The 22399-nt window shown below is 38.4% G+C and overlaps 1 protein-coding gene across 1 annotated transcript; it reads left to right on the plus strand.

Annotated features, from left to right (window-relative positions):
- The first annotated feature begins 1201 nt into the window (after nt 1-1201).
- Nucleotides 1202-20048, plus strand: dcp2 (decapping mRNA 2). Its single transcript, XM_067484786.1, has 11 exons — nt 1202-1455; nt 4560-4711; nt 4962-5089; nt 9022-9120; nt 9229-9381; nt 9465-9577; nt 11667-11762; nt 15131-15239; nt 17427-17513; nt 17729-17780; nt 19173-20048. Exons 1-11 carry the CDS (start codon nt 1388-1390, stop codon nt 19301-19303), a joined length of 1188 nt encoding a protein of 395 aa, XP_067340887.1. The 5' UTR covers nt 1202-1387; the 3' UTR covers nt 19304-20048.
- The last annotated feature ends 2351 nt before the right edge of the window (nt 20049-22399 follow it).

The raw sequence follows: 22399 nt of genomic DNA on the forward strand, positions 1-22399 counted from the left end.
TATTGGCACCATTGAGGCCCTGATGTCTGCACTTCATTATTTTTCCGAGGTATATAGTAGTTTAAGAAAAATACCTTGAGTTTAATACCAATGGTTTCACTTTATTTGCTTTATTGTGGGTGAGGAGAATGATTACTCAATTTTGTTAATGTCAATGAGTCAGAGCAGCACCTCAAAAAATCAGCACTGAAACATTTAAGTTACAATATTTTTTAAAAGATATATGTTTTGACACTTACAAATGCTGAGGTCATCTAAAGGCGTTTTGACCGAGGCTCCTAAATATTTTTATTTTCATTGGAATATTTTGCTAGCAGATTCCGCTAACATTATAATTATCAACTGAGCCAGTGTTTAAAGTGACTTTTTTCACTGACAGAAAAATGAAAAGACTGCATCAATCAAAACTACTTTGGGAAGGAAAAGGATATGGGTGAAGATGATGGAGACTGAACCAGTGACAGAAATAACAATGTTCTTGTGTAGTCCAACACAAAAACTGACCAACCTTATAAGTGTAGGCTTCTTTAATACAAAGATACATGTTCATTGCACTGAAAATCAAAAGCTCAATTTAACAATACAATGTATCATCCAAACCTGTTTAAAACACACTGATTTTTGTTCATAAATTTTGAGACACAGATGTAATTCAGATTCAAACGGTGATGTGAACGGGTGTCAAAGAGGAAAGTTTTCATCATTTACATTCATCTTTATAATTTTGTTATCTATCATTTTCTGCAGCCAGTATCATCACGTTCTTTTCTTCCTTCAAAGACTAAAAACACTGCGCCTCACTTTTGACAAAGCAATTGGCCTTAATTTCCTGTCAAGTCAATGCTTTATTGTATCATTTAGAGCATCATTCAATTCCATAGCAATGATGTATAAAGGTGCAAAAGACCTAAAAAGTGTAAAAGTGTCATGTTAGTTTGTGACAATAAGAATAAGGTACTAAAAAACTAAAGATAAATTTAACAACCCAAACCTATCAAAAACAGTTTTATACAAATTATTGTTTAAAACACATTGATCAAAATATCGGACAAAATTCGCCCAAATACGTTTTTTAACAGATCCTCTTCATGAGGTTGAGCAAACCTCAACTGGCAGTTGTAATAACACCTTTCGGCCACTAATGGTCACTAGCAGACTCTGCCTAGCGTGGTTCCTGCAGGAAGAAGAAGAAGAAAACGAAGCAGACGAAACAGAAACAAATGCAGCAGCACAAGCAGAAGAAGAACAAGAGCTTTGTTTGTGTGGGAGTTGGTGTAATGTTAATATAAAGCTGGAGTCAGGACCATGAGTCGACATGCGAGTGTAATTTGCTTCTCTTAGCTTAAAGCTTTTGTGTCTTAAAACCTTGAGACATACAAAAGTCGGGATGTTTTCAACCAACATGGAAACAAAAAGAGTGGAGATTCCCTCCGGTGTGCTGGACGACCTGTGCAGGTAACAGCATTAATGGGACGCTTTGCACCAATCTGTTTAATTAGTGGTGAATTAACTGGTGATAGCTGCGTGCGCGAGACTTCATTTTTAGAACAACAATGCTACATAATAATACGCCCTCATGAACTTGTGATATGTCTTTAATGTTAAAGCTTGATACATATACTCGTGCATCGAAGTTCCTGCTTGTACCTCTCAAGTTTTCCATACATTGAATTCTGTGGATACCCCAGAAACCAGCACACGACCACCCCTCTTAAATCGTTAGATGTTCGCCGGGACTCACTCAAACTCTGAAGGTATTTTAGTAAAGCGTCTAAGAGTAAAATAGCAAAATAATCTTCGAAAATAATTATTTTCGGCAGCTTCTCCGGGTTAACAGTTTCGTCTCCACAAATACAAACAGTATGTGCCGTAAAAGAGGAAAATATCATCTACATTCATCTTTATATTTGTGTTATCTATCATTTTCTGCAGCCGCTATCATCACGTTTTTTTTTTCTTTCAAAGAAAAAAACAACACTGCGCCTCAACTTTGAACTTAGCAATTGGACGTTATTTCCTGTTTATGACAATACGATGTATTGACAAATGTCAAGCTGCAACTATTGAGCTAATTCAGCAAAGTCTTGTCTTTGAATTCCATTTCATTTATATACAAAGATGATATTCTTGGAGTAGGCACTGTACTTTTTTTTTATCATATTTACCAATTCCAGAGGAAATGCTACAGTTATAACCAAATATTGTTTAAGATATTACCATCTGGATTTATTTATTTAAGTGCAAAATAAAAAGTCATAGTAGTATAAAGCCTTTTTCCCCATAGATAAAATATGTCTATTATTTCAAATGTGTAAACTGAAAAGTCAAAGTAAAACTTTCCAATAATCACCCAGTGATAAAAATTTGACAGTTTATGGGCTTAGTGACACAAAAATCACACCTCCATAAAATCTAAACCCCAAATTTCTCGAACAGTTTTGAAGGTCTGTTAAACCTGAATGCCCCATTGATTTGTAACATTTCCTGTAACCCTTTTAGTTTTGTCTTACCATTTATTATCCCATAATAAAATACATACAAGTTGGATGACATCAATGCTTCCCTGCTTGCCTGGGGCAATTCAACTTTTTGCTTGGGCAAGTGAAAAATTATTGTGACTGTCTGCAGTGTTTTAACGAACATTGGTTTATGTGTGTTGCTCCGCCACAAATTGGGTAAAATCTAATTTCATAGTAGAGCTGTGTGCAGTGTAACACTCTCTAAATTCAGATGAACTATACACCAGGCCATTTTATTTTCATTGGATACTGTCCTGACCCCTGTTTACTAACTTGCCCAACTTCATGATGCTTTCATTAATTTGGATCCACACAAAAATGAAGGGTTTGAACTGTTTGAATGTGGCAAAACACCTGGGTCCTTAACAAAGTGTAGAAAATATTCATGGAGTAGCTGCACATGTTGCTGATAGTTTAGAACGTATCAATGCTATTTCAGGTTAAAACAGAACTGAAAGGTGCACATTTCTGTATTTTTTGTTTTTGTTAAATTGTATTTTATGTGACATAAAAAAAAACATTAGCCTCCTTGCTCTATCGAGATCAGCATTGGCATTGGCCATTTATAAACTGGTTGACCACTTTACTTTAGTCCAGAGACTTTCAAATGACCTCTTCTCTCTTCAGAATCGTCTAGTTTAAATATTCATATTATGTCAAAAATCAATAAATCTAATTTGAGTTCTGAACCAGGACATTCTGTAGCCCGTCTGAAGCAAGAAGCTGTTGAACAAGTTGTGCCACAGTCAGTATGGCTGTTATTATGTATAACCCCGATTCCCAAAAGGTTGGGAAGATGTCAAAATGTAAATAATAACAGAATGCAATGATTTCCAAATCTCATCAACCCATATTTTATTCACAATAGAACATAAACAACATGTCAGATGTTGAAACAGACATTTTCATGGAAAATATTAGCTCATTTTGAGCTGTTAACTTTAGAATGTCACTTCCTTACATTGTGGTGCTAAGCAACTTCTGAGTCTCAGTCAGGATCTCGTGTGTCTCATCCCGCCTCTCTGCCTGTCTCTCCAACATCTCTGCTTGGATGAGAGAGAGACATCTTCAGCTCAACGTCTCCAAGACTGAACTTCTTGTCTTACCAGCCAGACGTCTGAAACAACACAACATCAGCATCAACGTTGGATATACAGTGATTGTCCCCACTAAGGCGGCAAGGAATCTGGGGGTTATCATCGACGGCCAACTGAGCTTTAAGGTCCACATGTCCTCAGTCTCTCGGTCATGCAGATTTGCCCTCAACAACATCAGAAAGATCAGACCCTACCTCACGGAATATACAACCCAACTCATCGTACAGGTGCTGGTCATATCTGATTACTGCAACGCTCTGTTAATGGGGTTCCCTGTCTGCACAATCAAACCGTTGGAGATGATCCAAAATGCGGCAGCACCCTTAATTTTTAATCAGCCAAAAGGACTCATGTCACACCACTCTTCAGGTCTCTACACTGGCTTCCTGTAGCTGCTCACATCAGGGTTAAAGCTCTGTCTCTTGCCTGGGTGATCAACTCAACAGCTCCTGCTTATCTCAACTCCCATCCGCTGTGGTCTGCCAATGAATGGTGTCTGGTGGTCCCAGCACCACAAAGAACACATCAAGCAAATCTCTTCAGCTCAATGATCCCACGATGGTGGAACAACCTACCAAACTCTGCACGCTCAGCCAACTCACTCCCAGTATTAAAACAACTGCTGAAAATAGAATTCTTCCACACCATCCCATGCACTTAAATCAATTTTTTTTAATAAATAAATAAATAAACTTCCTTTCTGCTCTTTCTTGCACGTGCATCTCATGAAATGTAAACACTTTTCTGAAAGCACTTTGCTTTGATGTTTTTTCCTTGACTTAGATTTTTGCTTGCCTTGCACCTCACTTGTAAGTCACTTTGCATTAAAGCATCTGCTAAAAAAAATGTAAATGTGGTTCCCATAACTGATTAAACTAATAACTTTCTCCTCGTCCTAGCATATTATTAAGACCCTATTCTGGTTTCTCCTCTATTTCTGTAGCCGGTTTATCCTGCATATTCCTAGTGAGGAGAGGGACAATGCCATCCGGGTGTGTTTCCAGATTGAGCTGGCCCACTGGTTCTACCTAGACTTCTGTATGCAGAACACTCCAGGAGCTCCTCACTGTGGGATAAGAGACTTTGCCAAAGCTGATATCTTTAAAACTGTACAACTTATTCTGTTCACGTTTTACATTCATTGATGTGCACTGTTTATGTACTGCACACATTACAAACTCACCATGTTTCTTCGTTGTATAAATAAGAGCCAACTAAAACAGTCATGATTGTGTGATTGATATATATATTCATCTGAGCATTATTATAGCCTTTTTAAAGCACTTTCTCAGGTGCAACCTGTTTTTTATATGTGTATAGATTATTTTCCTTGACAGCTGAAAACTTTTCCATCACTGTCCATTTTTGTTGCCTCATGGAGAAGATGTGCAGAAAGTCCTCGAACAGTGGAAGGAGTACAAAATGGGTGTTCCTACCTACGGAGCAATCATATTGGATGAATCACTAGAAAATGTAAGTTGACTTTGCACATTTCAGATATCTTTTGGTCAGAGTGATGGCTGTAAGGACACTTCAGACAGCCATGTAGGGCTGGATCTCTGTGTCCCAGGCTCAATTCTGGGTTGTTTATCTAATTTATTTATTCCAATATAATCTATCCATCTATCTATCTACCTAGCTATAACTATGTATGTATGTATATGTCTAGTTTATCGTGATTTGTCTAATAAACTCAGCCCTATTTTTAGGTAAGAAAGCTTCAACATCAAAAGTAGGATTGATCCTGTCCCTCCTAATCAGTCCAGGTTTTTATTGATGTTGGTGTTAACAAATATCTGTATAGCCCACATAATTTGCTTGGAGACCACCTAGATATCCAGCGGTTGAATGATAAGGTGGCCATGCATGTCACTGGTCAGATTTGCCAAGGGTCCAGAGAAACTCTGACATTGTTTTGGCAATTGCAATTTAACATTAATTGACCTCCGATTTTTGTAATTGAGAATCATTAACTTAAGTTTAAAAATATGCTTCAATGTCACATGCTCTGGAAAAGAAATGCATTTCACCGTGGCTGCTGGAGTCTTTTTAAGCTTAACATTATTGACTAGTGTCCTGCCAATTACCAGAGTTCGTTTCTCAGCGAGTATGTTGGAGTTTTGGGGAAATTGATTTGAACCATGAATTGGGTGGTGCTTAACTTTGGACGTCTGTTTAGTCTTCGGTATCATATGAACTGTCACCCGGCTGGCCTGGCTTCCCAGCTGCTTTGGAACTAATGGGGACCACTTAACAGGGTCTATGCTAGGTTGGTATGCACCAGCTTATGGGGCCTGACTACCTGGCTTGTTTCCATGCAGAGCCAAACTTTTATTTCTGTGAGCTTTCCCTCCAAAGCTGCATAAACCTTACACGTGTGATAGATACTATTATCGCAAAGGGAGGCAGTGGAAAAAACCTGAGTTGAGACACAGTGAGCAGGTGAGAGAGAGCGAGATGGCGGGACACATAGAAGTTATTGCTAAATTTGAAATTAGTTAACATTAGCTTGATGTTTTAGGAGAACATGTGCTAAACGTGTCACATCTTGATAATGAGTCCTTATGCTTATGTTTATTTAAGTAACAGCTACAATTAATCAGTGAATTAATCAGTGAACAACAACAAAACACTTTGTAGGAACAGAACCCAGAAACAACAGGAAGCAACACAATAGGCTGTACATTACAACGCTGCTGAGGAGACAGTCGCAGTATTACTGTCAGTACCTGGTCACCATATGCCTGTCAAACCTTTTGATGGTTTCTACTATCTTGGCAACCACTGGCTATTTTATAACTCTCTTCAAGATGGGACTTGAGATTCTGTATGTACTGGGATTTTGATGTATGCTGCCCACCCTTCAAAGGCAGGACAAATGCTACATCAGCCAAGGCTGGTGCTCAAATATCAGTGTTTAGGGATTTTTTTTTTTTTCTGGGATACCATTGTGCAAGATATAATTGTTCCACTCACTTTTAGAACTGTAGGCACATTGGTTGGGTACTGGGATGGCAACTGCCAAATTGTAAAAGGATCCTCAATCACCAGAAATTCTTTAGTCCCACTTTGGTCTGTTGCAGGTTGAGGATGTCCTATCAAACTGAAAGGGCCGTGTGGTGTGGTGTAATGTTGACTTAGGCTACACCTTTTTCATACAAGTCTCCCACCGGCCTTACCTTTATTCTCTATGACAGAGCTGTTTCTGGCCAGAAAACCTAGCTCTAACTAGATCTAATGTGCACTCAACTCTCAGGCTGGCTGGTTCGAACAGTTCCAGAGTTGTGCTGGCAGTACAACTTGGTGAGAATATATAGGACCCTACTCGCCACATTCTGTATACTGTTGTTGCTCGAGGTGAGTTGGCTCAAGTAGACGTTCTGAGAGCTCACTCCTTAACATGGATGGCGATCTCGCTACACTTAACACTACACGATCTCTGCTTAATCTGAGAAATTACATGCTTAATGCACTGATCTGCTCTATGATTGTTCATCAGCTCTCTCACAGTTCCATAATTAGTTGAATGTTTAAAAGAAAATACACTATTCAGTCTAAATTTCATTAGTCTGGCAGGAATTCTGCCTGGAAATCAACCACGCAGGTTTTCACCAGACCACCTCATTTTGGAAGCCATTTAGTACAGCAATGACCTTTTAAGTACAGTTTGCCCAGTTGGGATGACTTGATGGCTCTTACGCTGCATTTTAAACACATCATTCTGTCTTTCCCTACAAGCTGTCTTACCTCCAAATGTTTCATCACTAAACATAATGTGTGTTGCAGCATTGGTGCACAAAGGGGATATTTGTCCATCCTCCTTACAGTTGAAGCAGCACAGAGTCCTGAGCTTGTTGGTTTTTCTTTTTGTCTTTTGTGACAGCTCTGTTTGTGTTTTCTGACTTCACTGCTATTGCAGTAGTGTTCTTATTGTTTGACACAAAAGAGGCTAATCATGTCTTCAGACTAGCATGGGAAGCAGAATGGTGATTTAGGGAAAAATAAAACAGTCCACTTATTAAGAAACTTGATGTTGATTAGCTGCTAATCTACAGTTCAACTGTTTTCACGCACATAAATATAAATGAAAACACACTGAGGGAACTTTAATAAATCCTAGAAACCCACACCTAACTTATTAACACTTTTACTGTTGAGTTTTACATAGTCACATTGCATCACATTCTCCTATTCTTACACACATTTAGATGTTTCTCCAGCACCGGCGACACTGACATTTAGAAGCACAATGATATCTAAAGAAATGGGATGGGTCAAACATCTTGAATAATAGCTGATATTTTTATTTCAAAGCTCAGCAATTAGTTTATATTATGATAACTATTAACTGATTCCTCACAGTTTCAACCATGATCAGAAATGTTGGGAACATGGCTGACATAAAAACTGAATCATTGAAAAGCTACCATTCAGTAAATTAGTACAAAGACCCTATATCACATGTTTAAAATTCCATTTCATCTTTCAGCCTTCATGTCTTTCTCCCCATGTCATGCTCCCACACCACTTGTCACTCTTCACAATCTCTCAGTCCTAAACAGTTTTTATTTCTTGGTTTTTGAAGCCCTGCATCCATCACATGCCTTCTCCACCTTTGACACAGACAGTGCTACTGACAGCCTGTGCACCACACTCTAAGTCTGTCTGGATAGTCTCTGCCCCCTGTCTTCCAGATCTGCACATCTTTACATCCTAATCCTTGGCTCACTGATCTGATCAATGAGCAATGCACCACAATAAAAGCTGCTTTTTTAACTTTGAGAATGTTTCATCCATGAATCTACATACCACCTCTATCTCTTAGGTATGCAGATTTGCCCTCTTCATCATCAGAAATATCAGCCCATACCTTTCTGAATTGCTACACAACTCGTTGTGCAGGCACTGATCATATCTTGTGTCCATTTTTGATCAGAATCATTTGTGACACCACTGTTCAAAACCCTGGCTCTCTGACCTACAGAGTGAGAAATAGTCTGCACTAATGTAACGCTAAACATATGCAATTAGCCTGCATTCGGTTAGAGCAACTTTCAGATATTGATTTCTATGGCTAAAATGGTTTGAACGAGCCAAATCAAAATAGTTTTGCAGCACTCTTATTTGTTTTAATTTCACAAGGGCAACTATAATAGGATACACTTATAATGTCATACAGAGTTTCAAAGAAAGACGTGCATGCAACAGGCCTGAGTTGGACCCTCACAGCAAAGTGGAGCTGTTTCACAGCTCATCTGAGCAGAGTTTTGACTAACATGCATGTTGTACATTTAACCTAATCATTCCATTATCCTTTACCTGCAGAATTGCTAGTTAAATTTTTCATACAAAGCCACTGGTGCTATGTGTCAAAACATCTCAGATGCTGCTGCTTTTCTCTTCAGGCACTGCTTGTTCAGGGCTACCTTGCGAAGTCTGGCTGGGGCTTTCCGAAAGGGAAAGTTAATGAAGATGAAGCTCCTCATGACTGTGCAGTGCGTGAGGTAAGCTCCATGCCTATTGCTGCTGAAATTTCATCACTTAAATCCATTGAGGCATTTTGAATTAACATTTCAAGTTTGTTGACTGTTCTCAAATTGTGTGTCTTACAGGTTTTGGAGGAGACCGGTTTTGACATCAAGAATCGCATTTGCAAAGACATGTATATAGAACAGAAAATCACTGACCAGCTGGTGCGGCTTTACATCATAACGGGCGTGTCAAAGGATACCAAGTTCAACCCCAAAACAAGGAAAGAAATAAGGGTAAGAACTCTTTTACTATATATTTGTTTTACAACTTTTTGTACCTGACACATTTGTTTAATGATAGTGTCCTTTTCTTTTAGAACATTGAATGGTTTCCTATTGAGAAGCTGCCTTGTCACAGGAATGACATGACCCCAAAGTCTAAACTTGGACTTGCTCCCAACAGGTTTTTCATGGCAATTCCATTCATAAGGTACGTGTTTTGCAATTCATTCATTTCTATTACTGAATTATACAGGGGAAATGGGAATATAAAATATAGACATTCGCTTTCTTTTTGAGAGTGAAATGTGCAGACAGTTCTCAGTAATTTGTTTTTGTGTATTCAGTATGGAGCTGTAATTAGTTTGCTTAGAGTAAAGACTGGAAGTATGGGGAAACTATAGGGCTAAAACTCCTTAATGTTCGAAATTGAAAATAAAGTATTGGCATTGAAAACAAACTAAAAAAGGAAACTTTGTCATTTAAAGATTGGTTTTATTAAAAGCTGAATTGGCACTGAAAAAGAAGGTTGGTACTGACAAAAGCTGAATCAAAAAGGTCAAAGATTTGAATGACAACATATCTGTAATTTTTTTTGATTATGCACTTTGTCTTATCTCATTTTCCTTTCATATGTTGTTTGGTTTTTCAATGACAGTCTTTCTTTCTTCAGTGACTTTTTATAAAAGGATTTACAATCTGCGGGTTATATATAATTGCGGGTTGGCCAGCTGCATAGCAGCTCCCCCATTTGTGTGACTGTAAGTGCAAATGGGTGAATTAGAATCAGTGTAAAGCGCTTTGAGGACCAATAGAACACCAGTAGAAAAGCGCTGTGTAAGTGCAGACCATTTACCATTTACATTGCAAAATGGGTCAAGTCAGGTTCTCTGCAGATTAAAGATGTTTCCCTACTCACACAGGTAGTGGAGCAAGTAGACAGAGCTAGGGCACTATTTAGTAGAAAATGTCCAACAACAGCAAATATTTTGTAGTTTAAGGTCTTCTGTATGGGATCATGTGGTGGTGAGGGGGTGAACCCTTTGATTAGACCCTCCATTAGAGGGTAAGCTTGCATCTCTGAAGAGATGGATGGTGCTTCAATTTCATTTACAGTATTTGATTTCCATGCAAAACACACAGATAGATTTGATCTAGGTACTGAAGCAAAATATGCAGATTTTAAGACGGTGTTTGACAGGTTCAGTGTTTCTGATTTTAACCCTTACATTTACAAGATGTATTTCTGCTAATCAATGAAAGAGTCCAGTTCTAGTCTAATTCACAAACTTAAGTCACAAAGACACAAATAATCATCCTGTTCTTCAGCCATCTGAAAAATAGGAGATTTTCCAAGCACCAGGTCACACCACATGTATATCTGTGAAAATGAAATTACCATAAGCAAAACATACCACATTTCAGCAGTTTAGCTATTATGATAATGGTGCAAATGTTTAATGCATATTACATCATGGTAACATTTGCCACCAATAAGCGATTACATGTATGTAATGAATATAACTGAGTGAAATGTAGCTACATATTATTACATAGGAAAAGTTTAATGAATATTATATATAAATAATAACTCTTAACAGAAATTGTAGCCTGAAAGTCTCTGAGGCACAATGGAAAACTAACCTTTCTGATTAGGCAAGTCAAAGAATAAGTATTTCATCCTTGGTCAGTTGCATACTTAAGTTTTTTGTTTTTTCACATTATATGGCACTAACAGCTTATTGATACCAAAGGCATTAGCATGTATCTGCTAAAAAGAGTTCAAACCTGGGTTAGGTGATGAGTCTTTGGTGCTGGAGGGTGTCAAAAATGTCAAAAAGGTGTATTAACTTTGACAGGAAGAAATTAGCTTTACCCTCTAGTTTGCAGATGCTAAGGTTTATTTTAAAGAACTGAAAAATCAGACTTCAAGGGAAAAAATTCAAAAAATATAAAAGCAAAAGAATTTAAGACCGTGAACAAATATGTTTTTATTTAAAGAGTGGATATTCTTAAAAATTTATTTTTGAGTGCAGCTGTTTTCATTATCAATTTTTTTTCTTTAGTGGCAATACAGCATTTTTCAATACAGTTTGACTGGCAGTGTTTCCTTATGTAGTTAGGAATTGTTTGTAAAGCCAATATTTGATTTAAATAATGTGTACTGTACCTTTTTGAATTCATCTGTATAAACAGAACAGCGCATGGTTGACTTGGTATTTTTGACCATATGTATAGTTTGAATTACAATATGTGATTGATTTTATTATAGTAATTTACTGTTTTCTTTCCCCCTACAGACCATTGCGAGAATGGATCAGCAAGCTCAAAGGCGAGTCAGCAGACAGCGATGAAGACTTGGCAAATAACAGCAACACTTCATCAGACCTTATACGGTAAGAACACAAATCAGTAAAGGCTAAATACCATGAAGGGTGAACCCCAACTTAGTTGCTCCCTGTGAGTGTTGGCCAGCTGCATAGCAGCTCCCCCATCTGTTTTTTGAATGTGTGTGTGATTGTGTGTGTGAATGGGTGAATAAGAAGCAGTGTAAAGCGCTTTGAGTGCCAATAGGTAGAAAAGTGCTATATAAGTGCAGAACATTTACCATTTACCATTGCACACATATTCTTTGCTCTAGAGAATTATCAGCTAATTGGTTCTGTTTAAAAGCTCTTTTGAAAAAAAAAAAAAACACTGTACCCAGCAGTGCTGGACCAACAGAATCAACTTACTCAGACTGGTTGGTGAAAATTCAGGGGTTCTCGGCTTCTCCCTTCAGGGGTCGCCACAGCGGAGCATGCATTTTTATGCTGGATGCCCTTTCTGCCACAGCCCTCCCATTTTTCCAGGCTCTGCACCAGCACCAATGTGGCCCTTCACATACTGGTTTGTTTAATTCAAGCCAATGACTTTCAGAAGGACTAAGGATTTAACTTTCACCAGTTTAAATACTTCCTCAATGTGTCCTTCTAGAAGAGGGTTGTGTCCCTGAGTGTCCTGTAGCTCAGTTGGTAAGGCAGTCGTCCACGGACCACAGGGTCAGATCCGCAGTGCCGGCTACGTGTTGAAGTGTCCTTGGACAAGACACTAAACGCCAAGTATCTTCTTGCATGGCATGTGAATGAGAAGCAACATTGTAAAGTTATATAAGTGCCCATCTACCATTACATGCCCCCATTCAAGCAGTAGTTTTTAGATAAAGGAAAATTGTGTGGTCGCACCCATAGCACAATGTTGGCAGCAGAGAAAACCAATAACATCTGTAGTCTGACTTTACACCTGATATTAAATAAAGTAATATATAGTGAAGGGCCTGATTCACAAATATTATGTTTTGCATCAAAACATTGACATGACATCAGTGAGACTAAGTGGCTTTTGAATAATGCATAATGAGATACAGACACGCAGGATTGTTATTCCACTCTATTATTACATCTAAATTAAATGAAGCCCACTTTGTGACATTGTGAATTTATATAGACCATCGTAGAGGCGATTTTACTCGAATCTGATGGTCCAACAATTATCGACTCCACAGATCTTTGTATGAAGAACACTGAACATTTATTGTATTCCATGTTTTTCAACTTAGCCGATAACGGAATAACTCTACAATTACACGTTTACGAATAGTAATTTCACAAATACGTTCACAAATCAATTCTATCAAACAAGTTTCTCAAAGTGACTCAAGCCACAGTACATGGTAAGAAACTGTGTTCCTCCACTGCTACACACTGAATCTTTCCCCACTATCGTTTTGTCAGTTCCTTTGCTCCAGTTACTGTCTCATCGGCAGAGTTTGGTGTTTCAGAGGAAAGAGATTCACTCACCAGATTTCACCTGCTGTATAAGATCTAAATGAGCTAGATGTAAATTAGCATTGTATGCATTATAGGTGTAGAGATTTCATATTCTATACATTTTAACAACCATAGCAGAGCATTTTACTGTGTCTGCTGTGTTACAGGGTGAGTAAAGACATGTTTGTGTGTTATCTTTGAACAGACTCAAAGATTCTGTTGAAGTCTGTTGATGTTACTATGATATGATTACAAGCATTTCATAAATGTCAAAGGTCTTTATTGATAATTACATTAAGTTTATGCAAAGAGTCAATATTTGCAGTGTTTACCTTTTTTTTTTTTTCAAAGACCACTGCAATTCACGCTGGCATGCTGTCAATCAACTTCTGGGCCACATCCTGACTGGTGGCAGCCCATTTGGATGTTGGGAGAAGTTCCTCTCAGAGGATTCTTTTGTACCATTCTTTATTCATGGCTATTCTTAGGCAACATTATGAGTGAGCCCACTCCCTTAGCTGAGAAGCAACCCCACATGTGAATGGTCTCAGGCTGCTTTACTGTTGGCATGACACAGGACTGATGGTAGCCGTCACCTTTTCTTCTCTGCCCAATACATTAACAAAGGGGATTCGTCAGAGAAAATTATTTTACCCCGGTCCTCAGGAGTCCAGTTTCTGTACCTTATGCAGAATATCAGTCAGTCCCTGATGTTTTTCCTGGAGAGAAGTGGCTTTTTTGCTGCCCCTCTTGACACCAGAGCTATTCCTGAGCAAGCTCTGTACTGGTGGCACCCTGATTCCGCATCTTTAGGAGACGGTCCCGCCGCTTGCTGAACTTTCCTTCTTGGGTGCCCTGAAACCTTCTTCAGAACAAGTGAACCTCTCTCCTTGAAGTTCTTGATAATCTGATAAATGGTTGATTTAGGTGTAATCTTACTAGCAGCAGTATCCTTGCCTGAGAATAATCTTTCGTGCAAAGTTACGGCTGCTTGTGTTTCCTTGCAGGTAACCATGGTTAATAGAGGAATAACAATGATTTTAATCAACACTCTCCTTTTAAAGCTTCCTGTTTGTTATTCCAGCTCAATCAGAATGACAAATTGATCTGCAGTGGAAATTTGTTTTTCATGGTAAAGAGGGACTTTGCAATTAATTGCAATTCATTTGATCACGCTAACATAGTTGAGGGTATGCAAATCGGTATGATAAGTACAACAGACTTTGTGAATATGAACATCTCTTGTTATTCTTGAAAGTTTTGGCCTTTATTTACTATTTTTATGTGTTAGTACTAGTGATTCTTGGACTATGAGCACACAAGGGCTGTGGCGACCTAAACTATAACTACTACTATAACTAAACTTAAACTCTGTTTTAAAACCTGTGTAATGCAGAAAGTCTGGAACAACAAAATAATTGTACTGACCAGTGAAAACATTGTTCTTTTTTACTTGTCACTTTATTGTTAACTCTGTCCATACTGGGAACCTGCAGGAATGATGACTCAGCTTTCTCAAAGCGCCGACTGCTTAGTTCCTGAGCAATGAACAGGTTCTGATCTGATCCCTGTTTTGATTCTCTGACCTTCTGGGTATCGCACTTTACTTTGGGACCCATCATGTTCGGCCCCGATGTAATTTCAAGTTAGCTAAGAACATTAACGTGTAGAACGGCTTTCGGCTTCTCCTTTCTGGGGTGGCCACAGCGGAACCTGTTCTGCACATTGACACCTGGTCGGGTGGGATTCAATCCCGTGGCCTTTTGCGTTCAAAACCGATGCTCTACCCCCTGACCCACCAGACCCCACTATTTCAAGAGCATTAAGATCTAAACTGCTTAAAAGCTTTGCATAGTACTACATTTGGGCACAGAATAAAAAACTACTTCCTTTCTACCATCAGTTGACCATCCACAATTTTAAATATGTACTTTGTTTTCTTTTTTATCTCTTAGATCAAAATTCTGCCATCTCCCGGGTACTGATGTATTTCTTGGAGACAGCTGGACAAAACACAAGCAGCTGAAACTTATGGGCCAGCTGAATCAGTGTGACCTGAACCAGGTATGAAAAGACACATTTGCTCTGCTGTAGTTAGCCATTATAACACAGCTACAATTACAACCTACAATATGTTGGCAGTGTTTAAACAGGCTGCACTTTGCATTACACCTCAGTGAAATGAGGGTTAATATTTCTGTAATAACAAGGTTATGGTGCGCAATATTTAGTAACAGACATGCAGACTGATTAAGTATAGACTGCCAGATGCCAGCTCCCTCTCAATCCTTCTCTCAAACATGCAATCCATTTGTAATAAGATGGATGAATCTTACAACAGATGTTAAAGCAATAAAAAGAGATGTTTGCTGGTGTTTACCAAGACAGGGGTGGGAAACACTTATCATGATGATAATCTACATCTACAGTTGCAGTCAAAATTGTTAAACCCCCAAGTGCAAATTATGTGCATTGTAAGTGTACAAACTTTCAGCTGATTGAAATAAACAAAGGAAATAAGAACAATTTAAATAGCTTAACATAACGGTAAAAGTCAAGGTCAACACAAAATGCAACTTTTTATTAACTACCTAATAGATTGGAGAACTGCTCCGTTAGGGGGGAGGGTTTGAACATGATTTAGTAGACCCCTCAGCACCCCCATCACTGACTATAAGTGCTAACAGCCCTGTAAATAAAATGGGGGAGGGCTGCTGGTGGCAGGAGTGTAGGTGTTGTACTGTACATATCCTGTATATCTGTGCTATAGAAATACAGTATCTTCTTGGATACTTTATATTAAAACACAATCAAATGTAATAATAAATAAGATCTAAAAATTGCGAGAGACACTCCACCACCATTAAACAGTCCATTCTGGTGCAGACAGACAGACACTAATTTTTAGCCTCTGAAGAAACAGTAATGTCAGACTTGTTGTATTTTTTAAAAATAAAAATATCCAGGTTAAAATCAGGGTTTATGGTGGTTACATTAAACTTTCAACAACTATGAGCAGAAAATTAAATGATAACATTATGCTGCTGTATAAACTCCCTACAGACTGTGTACCTGTTGTAAAACTTGATTGAAATAGTACAGTGAGAGCTGTAGTCCTGAATATACTTTTATCTGCTGTTACTTCTTACTTATGGGGCAGCAAGTCAACAGGTAGAGCAGTCGTCCACCAAACCCAGGGTTGTTGGTTATCCACTGAACCCCAACGTAGGTGCTCCCAGTGACTGTAGGTCAGCTGCATAGCAGCTCCCTCATATGTGTGTGACTGTGTGTGTGATTGTGAGTGTGATTGGGTCAATAAGAAGCAGTATAAAGTGCTTTGGGTACCAATTAGGCAGAAAAGCACAATGTAAGTGCAGACCATTTAGCATTCTGCTAGATGCACCACTTGAAGCACTGAAAACACCTGGGTCACGACAGGGTTTTTTAAGTAATGGTTTAATTACAGCTACCTTATAGGCCTGTGGTACATAGCCTGTTTCTAAAGATAGATTGATGATATCTATTATGAACGTATCTATTAAGGGTAAAGCTTCCTTGAGCAGCTTAGTTGGAATAGGGTCTAGCAGACAGGTTGTTGGTTTAGATGAGGTAATAATTGAAGTTAGCTCAGAGAGATCTATGGGTAAAAAGCAGTCTAACAGGGAGTGGAGCCTTATGATGATTCTAGCACTGTTGTATGTGAAGCTCTATCTTTAATATTTGGGGGGAGGATCTGGTGAATTCGTTCTCTAATAGCTACAATTTTATTCATAAAGAAAGTCATGAAGTCATTGCTGCTCAGAGTTAAGGGAAAACTAGGCTCAACAGAACTATGGTTCTTAGTCAACCTGGCTACAGTGCTGAACAGAAACCGGGGGTTGTTCTTGTTTTCTTCTTCGACAATTGATCGAAGGAGCCAGGGATTGAACAAACAACTGCGAGATTGCTGGACAACCGCTCTACCTTCCTGCACCACACTCTATATAACTGGACACCCTGTTTCTTTTCATCACTGACCTGTTTGGATTAAAGTTGAAAATATGGCATCTGGGAAAGATGACAAAACAGACTATGGCTTGATTTAGTTGTTTGATATGTAATACTGATGTTTTTTTTAACTCTTTTTTTTTTTTTATGTATGTAGTAGTATGACCCATATGTCAAAATCTGTATATTAAGGAGAAAATGTCAGTTTGAGACAGAACTTTTACAAGCATAGTTAACTTCTAATTTTTGCTTTTTATGATGCAGAGCCCAAACTTAAAGAACAATGGAAAAAAATGTCAAGACTCCTCTTATGTGAAGAAAGGTGCCAGTGACAATGGAGCCAGTCTTCAGGTGAAACTCATAAGTGGAGAAGTTTTTTTCAGATTGTTGTTTTTTCTAAAGTTTAGAAATAAGTTCCAACCTAAGTACCAGTAAAATTTACAATCCTGAACATTGCTGTGAATTCTGAACAATGTTAAAATAGCAAAGAATTAACAAAGGATTTTCATGCTGATCCATAAGTATAAATTGAATATAAGCAGTACAACCTTAAATTGTTTCTACAGAGAGAAGATAAAAGACTTCAACCCAGACGACTGCAAGATAGTTTTGAGAGAGGTATGAATTTTTAAATTATGCTAAAGTAATTCAGTTGTTGATCAAAGTGCAATTTTTCAATATCCAAATTGTGATAAATAAAAATGGCAGACAGGTCTTTTTGCGGTTATTGCAAATCCAAACTTAAATTTCTATAAACTTATTTTTGTGTTTGTCTAATGTAAAATGAACATCGTGAATCAAATTCAACTGAATGAAATAATTTCTGGACTGTGTCAGTCAAATTTGAGTTGTTTTGTGTGTTAATATGTTTTTCATCCTAACCTTTGGAATAGAGAAATACCTTTTAAGGATCAAAAATTATTATGAAAATGTAGGTGCTGGTTATGTTAGTAAATATGAAACACACTGGGTTCCATAACTTTTCAGTATGAAGAAGGGTTGGGTTTCCTGTTCATTTATAAACACAATCACACAATTACTGTCAACGACTGGTTTAAACTGTACAAATCCTTTCCAAGCTTGGCACAGACAGTAGGATGGTTAGGCCAAGCACATTTTTAAGGTTGTTATAGCCATATATGAGCACATACGGAGTTTAATTGACTTTGACAATGCAATGTGAGTTTGACACGTGTGAAAAGAATTCATGTGACCTCAACATAAATATTCGTGGTAATTCAAAAGCGTAAGTGGATAAGCTAGTACTGAGTACCAGCCCACTTTAAGCACTGACAGAGCTTTAGTTTTGCTTTAGTTTTGATACTTAAATACAAACATCACCGTGTTACTTCAAGCATGAAACAAATCTAATCACTTAAAAGATAACTTGAGTCATTTTCTGAATTTATTGTATTTTTATTAGTCCTCAAACAGGCAATAATGAATTCCCTCAACTTACAGGGGGGATCAGTGACGGTCTCCATCCTGGGTTAGCTTACTGATACCAGCTTATTCGTCTGTGCTGTAGAACTCCATTGTTGTTCAGAAATGAATGGATGTATATGGCAAATAACTTCCATATAGCTCTCAAAAAATTAGATGCAGTACAATTTTCCTACACAAATTGCAATTAGATTTCTTTGAGAAAACATTGGACAAAAGTGTTGCAAATCTAAACAATAGAAACAAGTAAACATTTAGTAAAAATTAAACCAGACTATAGACACATGGATACTAGATTTATCAGTCTTTATTTTTTAAGAGGCTATGTGCCTCACACCAATATCTTGTTTTCAACATTTTTAAAAAAGCTGTAGCAAATTTCAATCTAGCTGAAAACGGTGAAGTTAATCAGATGATGTCATGCATGTCAATAGCAGCTAAGATAGTGAGGATCCGTGTTCTCAGGCTGCCCCAGGTGACTCTCAGAGAGCAGTTCTTAATATTCAATGGTCGGTTGAATTTTTCCATGAATATAATGTAAATGTGAACACTCTTTTTATTTCACAGATGTGGCTCCATATGGCTCCAATGGTCAGCAGACAATCCACAGCAGAGACAGTGAGCACTTTCTGTCCTCCAAGACTTTCCTCAATTTTAGATTTGACAAAGATGCCATCATGAAATGTTTTGACTACTGATATGGCCAATGAAGGACTGTGACTTGCCTATAACCAACATCAAACCGTGGCTTCAGAGAAATCAGCCTTGATGTTTAGGCAAGAATGTTCAGAACATGTACATTTTCCTTATTGCATTTTGTTGCAGACACACATTTACACTGGGGAAGATCCCTACTCGTCAATGAACATACTCAGTAAATGTCACTAAAGCTGTTTGCCTTTTTCAGTTGTTTGTGTTTTGTTTTTTTAAACAATTACTACAAGTGGAATCCTAACAGTCCAAAACAGAGTCATAACTCAATTTGACTGTGGCAACACACAGATCATAAGGGGAGGACTGGCCAGCTTGGACTGTTCTTTTTAAATGAAACATTTAGATGAATATAATCGTTTTTAAATGCACATGAGCTGACAGTGAATCTGCATTTGGATTTTAATACATAATACTTTAGGCATTGATCATTTTCTCCATTCTTCCCATCGAGCCTCAAATCTGTTTTGGATGGTGAAAGAAAGTTGGTGTTAACAGTGCTATTGACTTTATTAACAATACTTTTATCCAGAGTTTTATATGATCTTCAAAACTTTGGTCTTTGTAAGCTGAATGCTATAAAATTAAAACAGTTGCAAATGAAGTTGACATTCATTAATCATAGACATGGCCCTTTGTGTTTTTTTTTTATTATTAAATGATTGTTTTGCTGAGGCAGACTGATTGTACATCTTTAATAAAAGAAACCCACAAGAATTTGCTGTGCAGTGTTTGATTCTTTTGGAGTTTTCTGACATAAACACAGGGTTAAAGTACATGTAGAGGCGATCGTACTCATATCTGATGAGCCAACAAGTAGTTCATTCCCGATTGTTCTATAAACAACATTGAAGATTTGTTTCTCATCTTAGCCGATAACTGACTGATTGCACATAGACGTTTACGAACAGTAAACTCACAAACACGTTCACAGACAGTTTTATTAAACAAGTTTCTCAACGTGTGGCTAAACCAGTGGTTCTCAAACTGTTTCTGTCATTCCCCACTTTTTCTGGGGGGGGTTTCAAGCCCCACCTGTCCATCAAAATGGTAATAAAATAGGCAGAGTTTAAATTTTTCACATTTATTAAAGTATCATCAAGTTTTACATTAATGACATCAAATACGACCAAGTTCAAAATAGAGAAAATACAATTGTGTTACCATTTAGCTTTACTTATTTCACCACACTGAGCACTGTTGTTTAGGAAGTATTTTAGAAATAATCCCCTCATGGCAGAAACACTGGCTTTTACACGTTCACTCAAATTCTCAAAGAATTGATCAAATGATCAGCTCCCATCTCCACACAATGTGCGGAGAACAGTCGTGCTTTGAGGGGTCGAGTTTTGATGTAATTGACCACGCTCACAATCTCATTTAATTCAGGGCTGAGGCGCTTTGACTATAGCGCAAAAACCGGACACACTGCTCCCATTTTAGCTTGTGTTCTGTGAGCTAACTGTCAAAAATCATGAAGAGCGCATCAGTCCTGGCTCTGGTCTGGACGCACTTGCAAAGCAGCAAATCCTCGCTCAGTGACTCAGAACTTACAAAACGGACATATGAAATGAACAAACCGTCATTATTGCTGTCAGTACCTTCGTCCACTTGTAAAGGAAAAACGTGACGTTGAGTCGTTCTACAAGATCACCTGAAATATCGTCTTGCAACTGTGTCGTTTGACAGTGGGGTAGCTTTCAATTTTGCGGCAGTTGCCTCATCATCCAGCATAACTGTTACCACGTCTACAGCAGCGGGAAGAATGAGCTGCTCAGCGATTGTGTGTTTTTTGCACCGGCCAATTGTGTATGCAGCTTTGAATGAGGCTGTTTGTGCTCGCAGTTGCTGTTCACTGATGCAGATTTCACCATGCGACTTTCCTGCTGACGATATTCTGCCAGTTTTTTCTGAAAGAAGTCGAGGGGCTTATTGACATGACTTGGGGTGTGTTGTCTAAGTGTCCTTTTCATTTGTCTGCTGCCAACATTTTAAGACACAAAACACACATGGGTCTCCCCTCTGCCCCCACCATCCCTACGGTGAATCCAAGAGCAATCATCATATTTTCTTTAAAGCAGGCTTTTGGGTTGATTACCGCCTGTCTCTTGTTTGTCTGCAGGCACCGAATCGCCTGTTTTTTTTATGGTCCATGTTACAAATGTATCCAATGATCCTGTTATGCCCGCTACGTACGCTGCTGCCTCTCTGTGTGAAAATGTGTTTATTTTGTTCCGCTGCAATTAACATGCCGACGTTAAAACGTTACTTCGCCCTGGTTCCACTTTTCCCTCCCGGTCCCCAAATTGATGTTTTAATTTACAGTAATTACCGATCCCTTTGTTTGTGTGTGCTCATTTTGTTTTGAGTGTATGCGCCAAATATTTCATGTCTTTATTCTCCACACTTTGAGAACCACTGGTCTAAACCAAAAAAATCCGGTAAGAAACCGTGTGCATCCACAGCTACACACTGAACCTTCCACTTTCTACCTTGTTGCTGTCCCCACTACCTTGTAATAAATGTTCTGCACTTATATAGCACTTTTCTACCTATTGGCACTCAAACCGCTTTACTTTACGCTTCTAATTCACCCAGTCACACTCACAATCGCACACACACCGATGGGCCCGGAGCAACTAAGTTGGGGTTCAATGTCGTGCTCCCGGAAACTTCGACATGTGCTCCGAGGAGCCGGGGATGGAAACAGCAACTGCGAGATTGATGGAGAATCGCTCCATATTCCTGCGCCACAGTCGCCCCGCGTCAGTTCCTTTGCTCCAGTTACCGTGTCTCCTGTATTTAGACCTTTGCTACCTTCAGTAGCTGAGATGAAGCGAACGAAACCATTGCTATGCGTGGTTTCCTTGGCAACTGGACAACAAACTTAAAAGGTAAACTACAAAGGCAAAGTATCAAGGCAATCATCAAAGCCATATGACGTCACCAACGATTTCATCGGTATATATACGGCCTATACGTAACAGAATACAGTAACGAAATACAATACAAACAAAAACAGAGGAAACCCTAGTTGGCTCATATGCTACACATACAGCACACCTTTCCCTGGCTTTACTTCC

Source organism: Channa argus, chromosome 18 (assembly GCF_033026475.1).
Source record: "Channa argus isolate prfri chromosome 18, Channa argus male v1.0, whole genome shotgun sequence".
NCBI classification, from domain to species: Eukaryota; Metazoa; Chordata; class Actinopteri; order Anabantiformes; family Channidae; genus Channa; species Channa argus.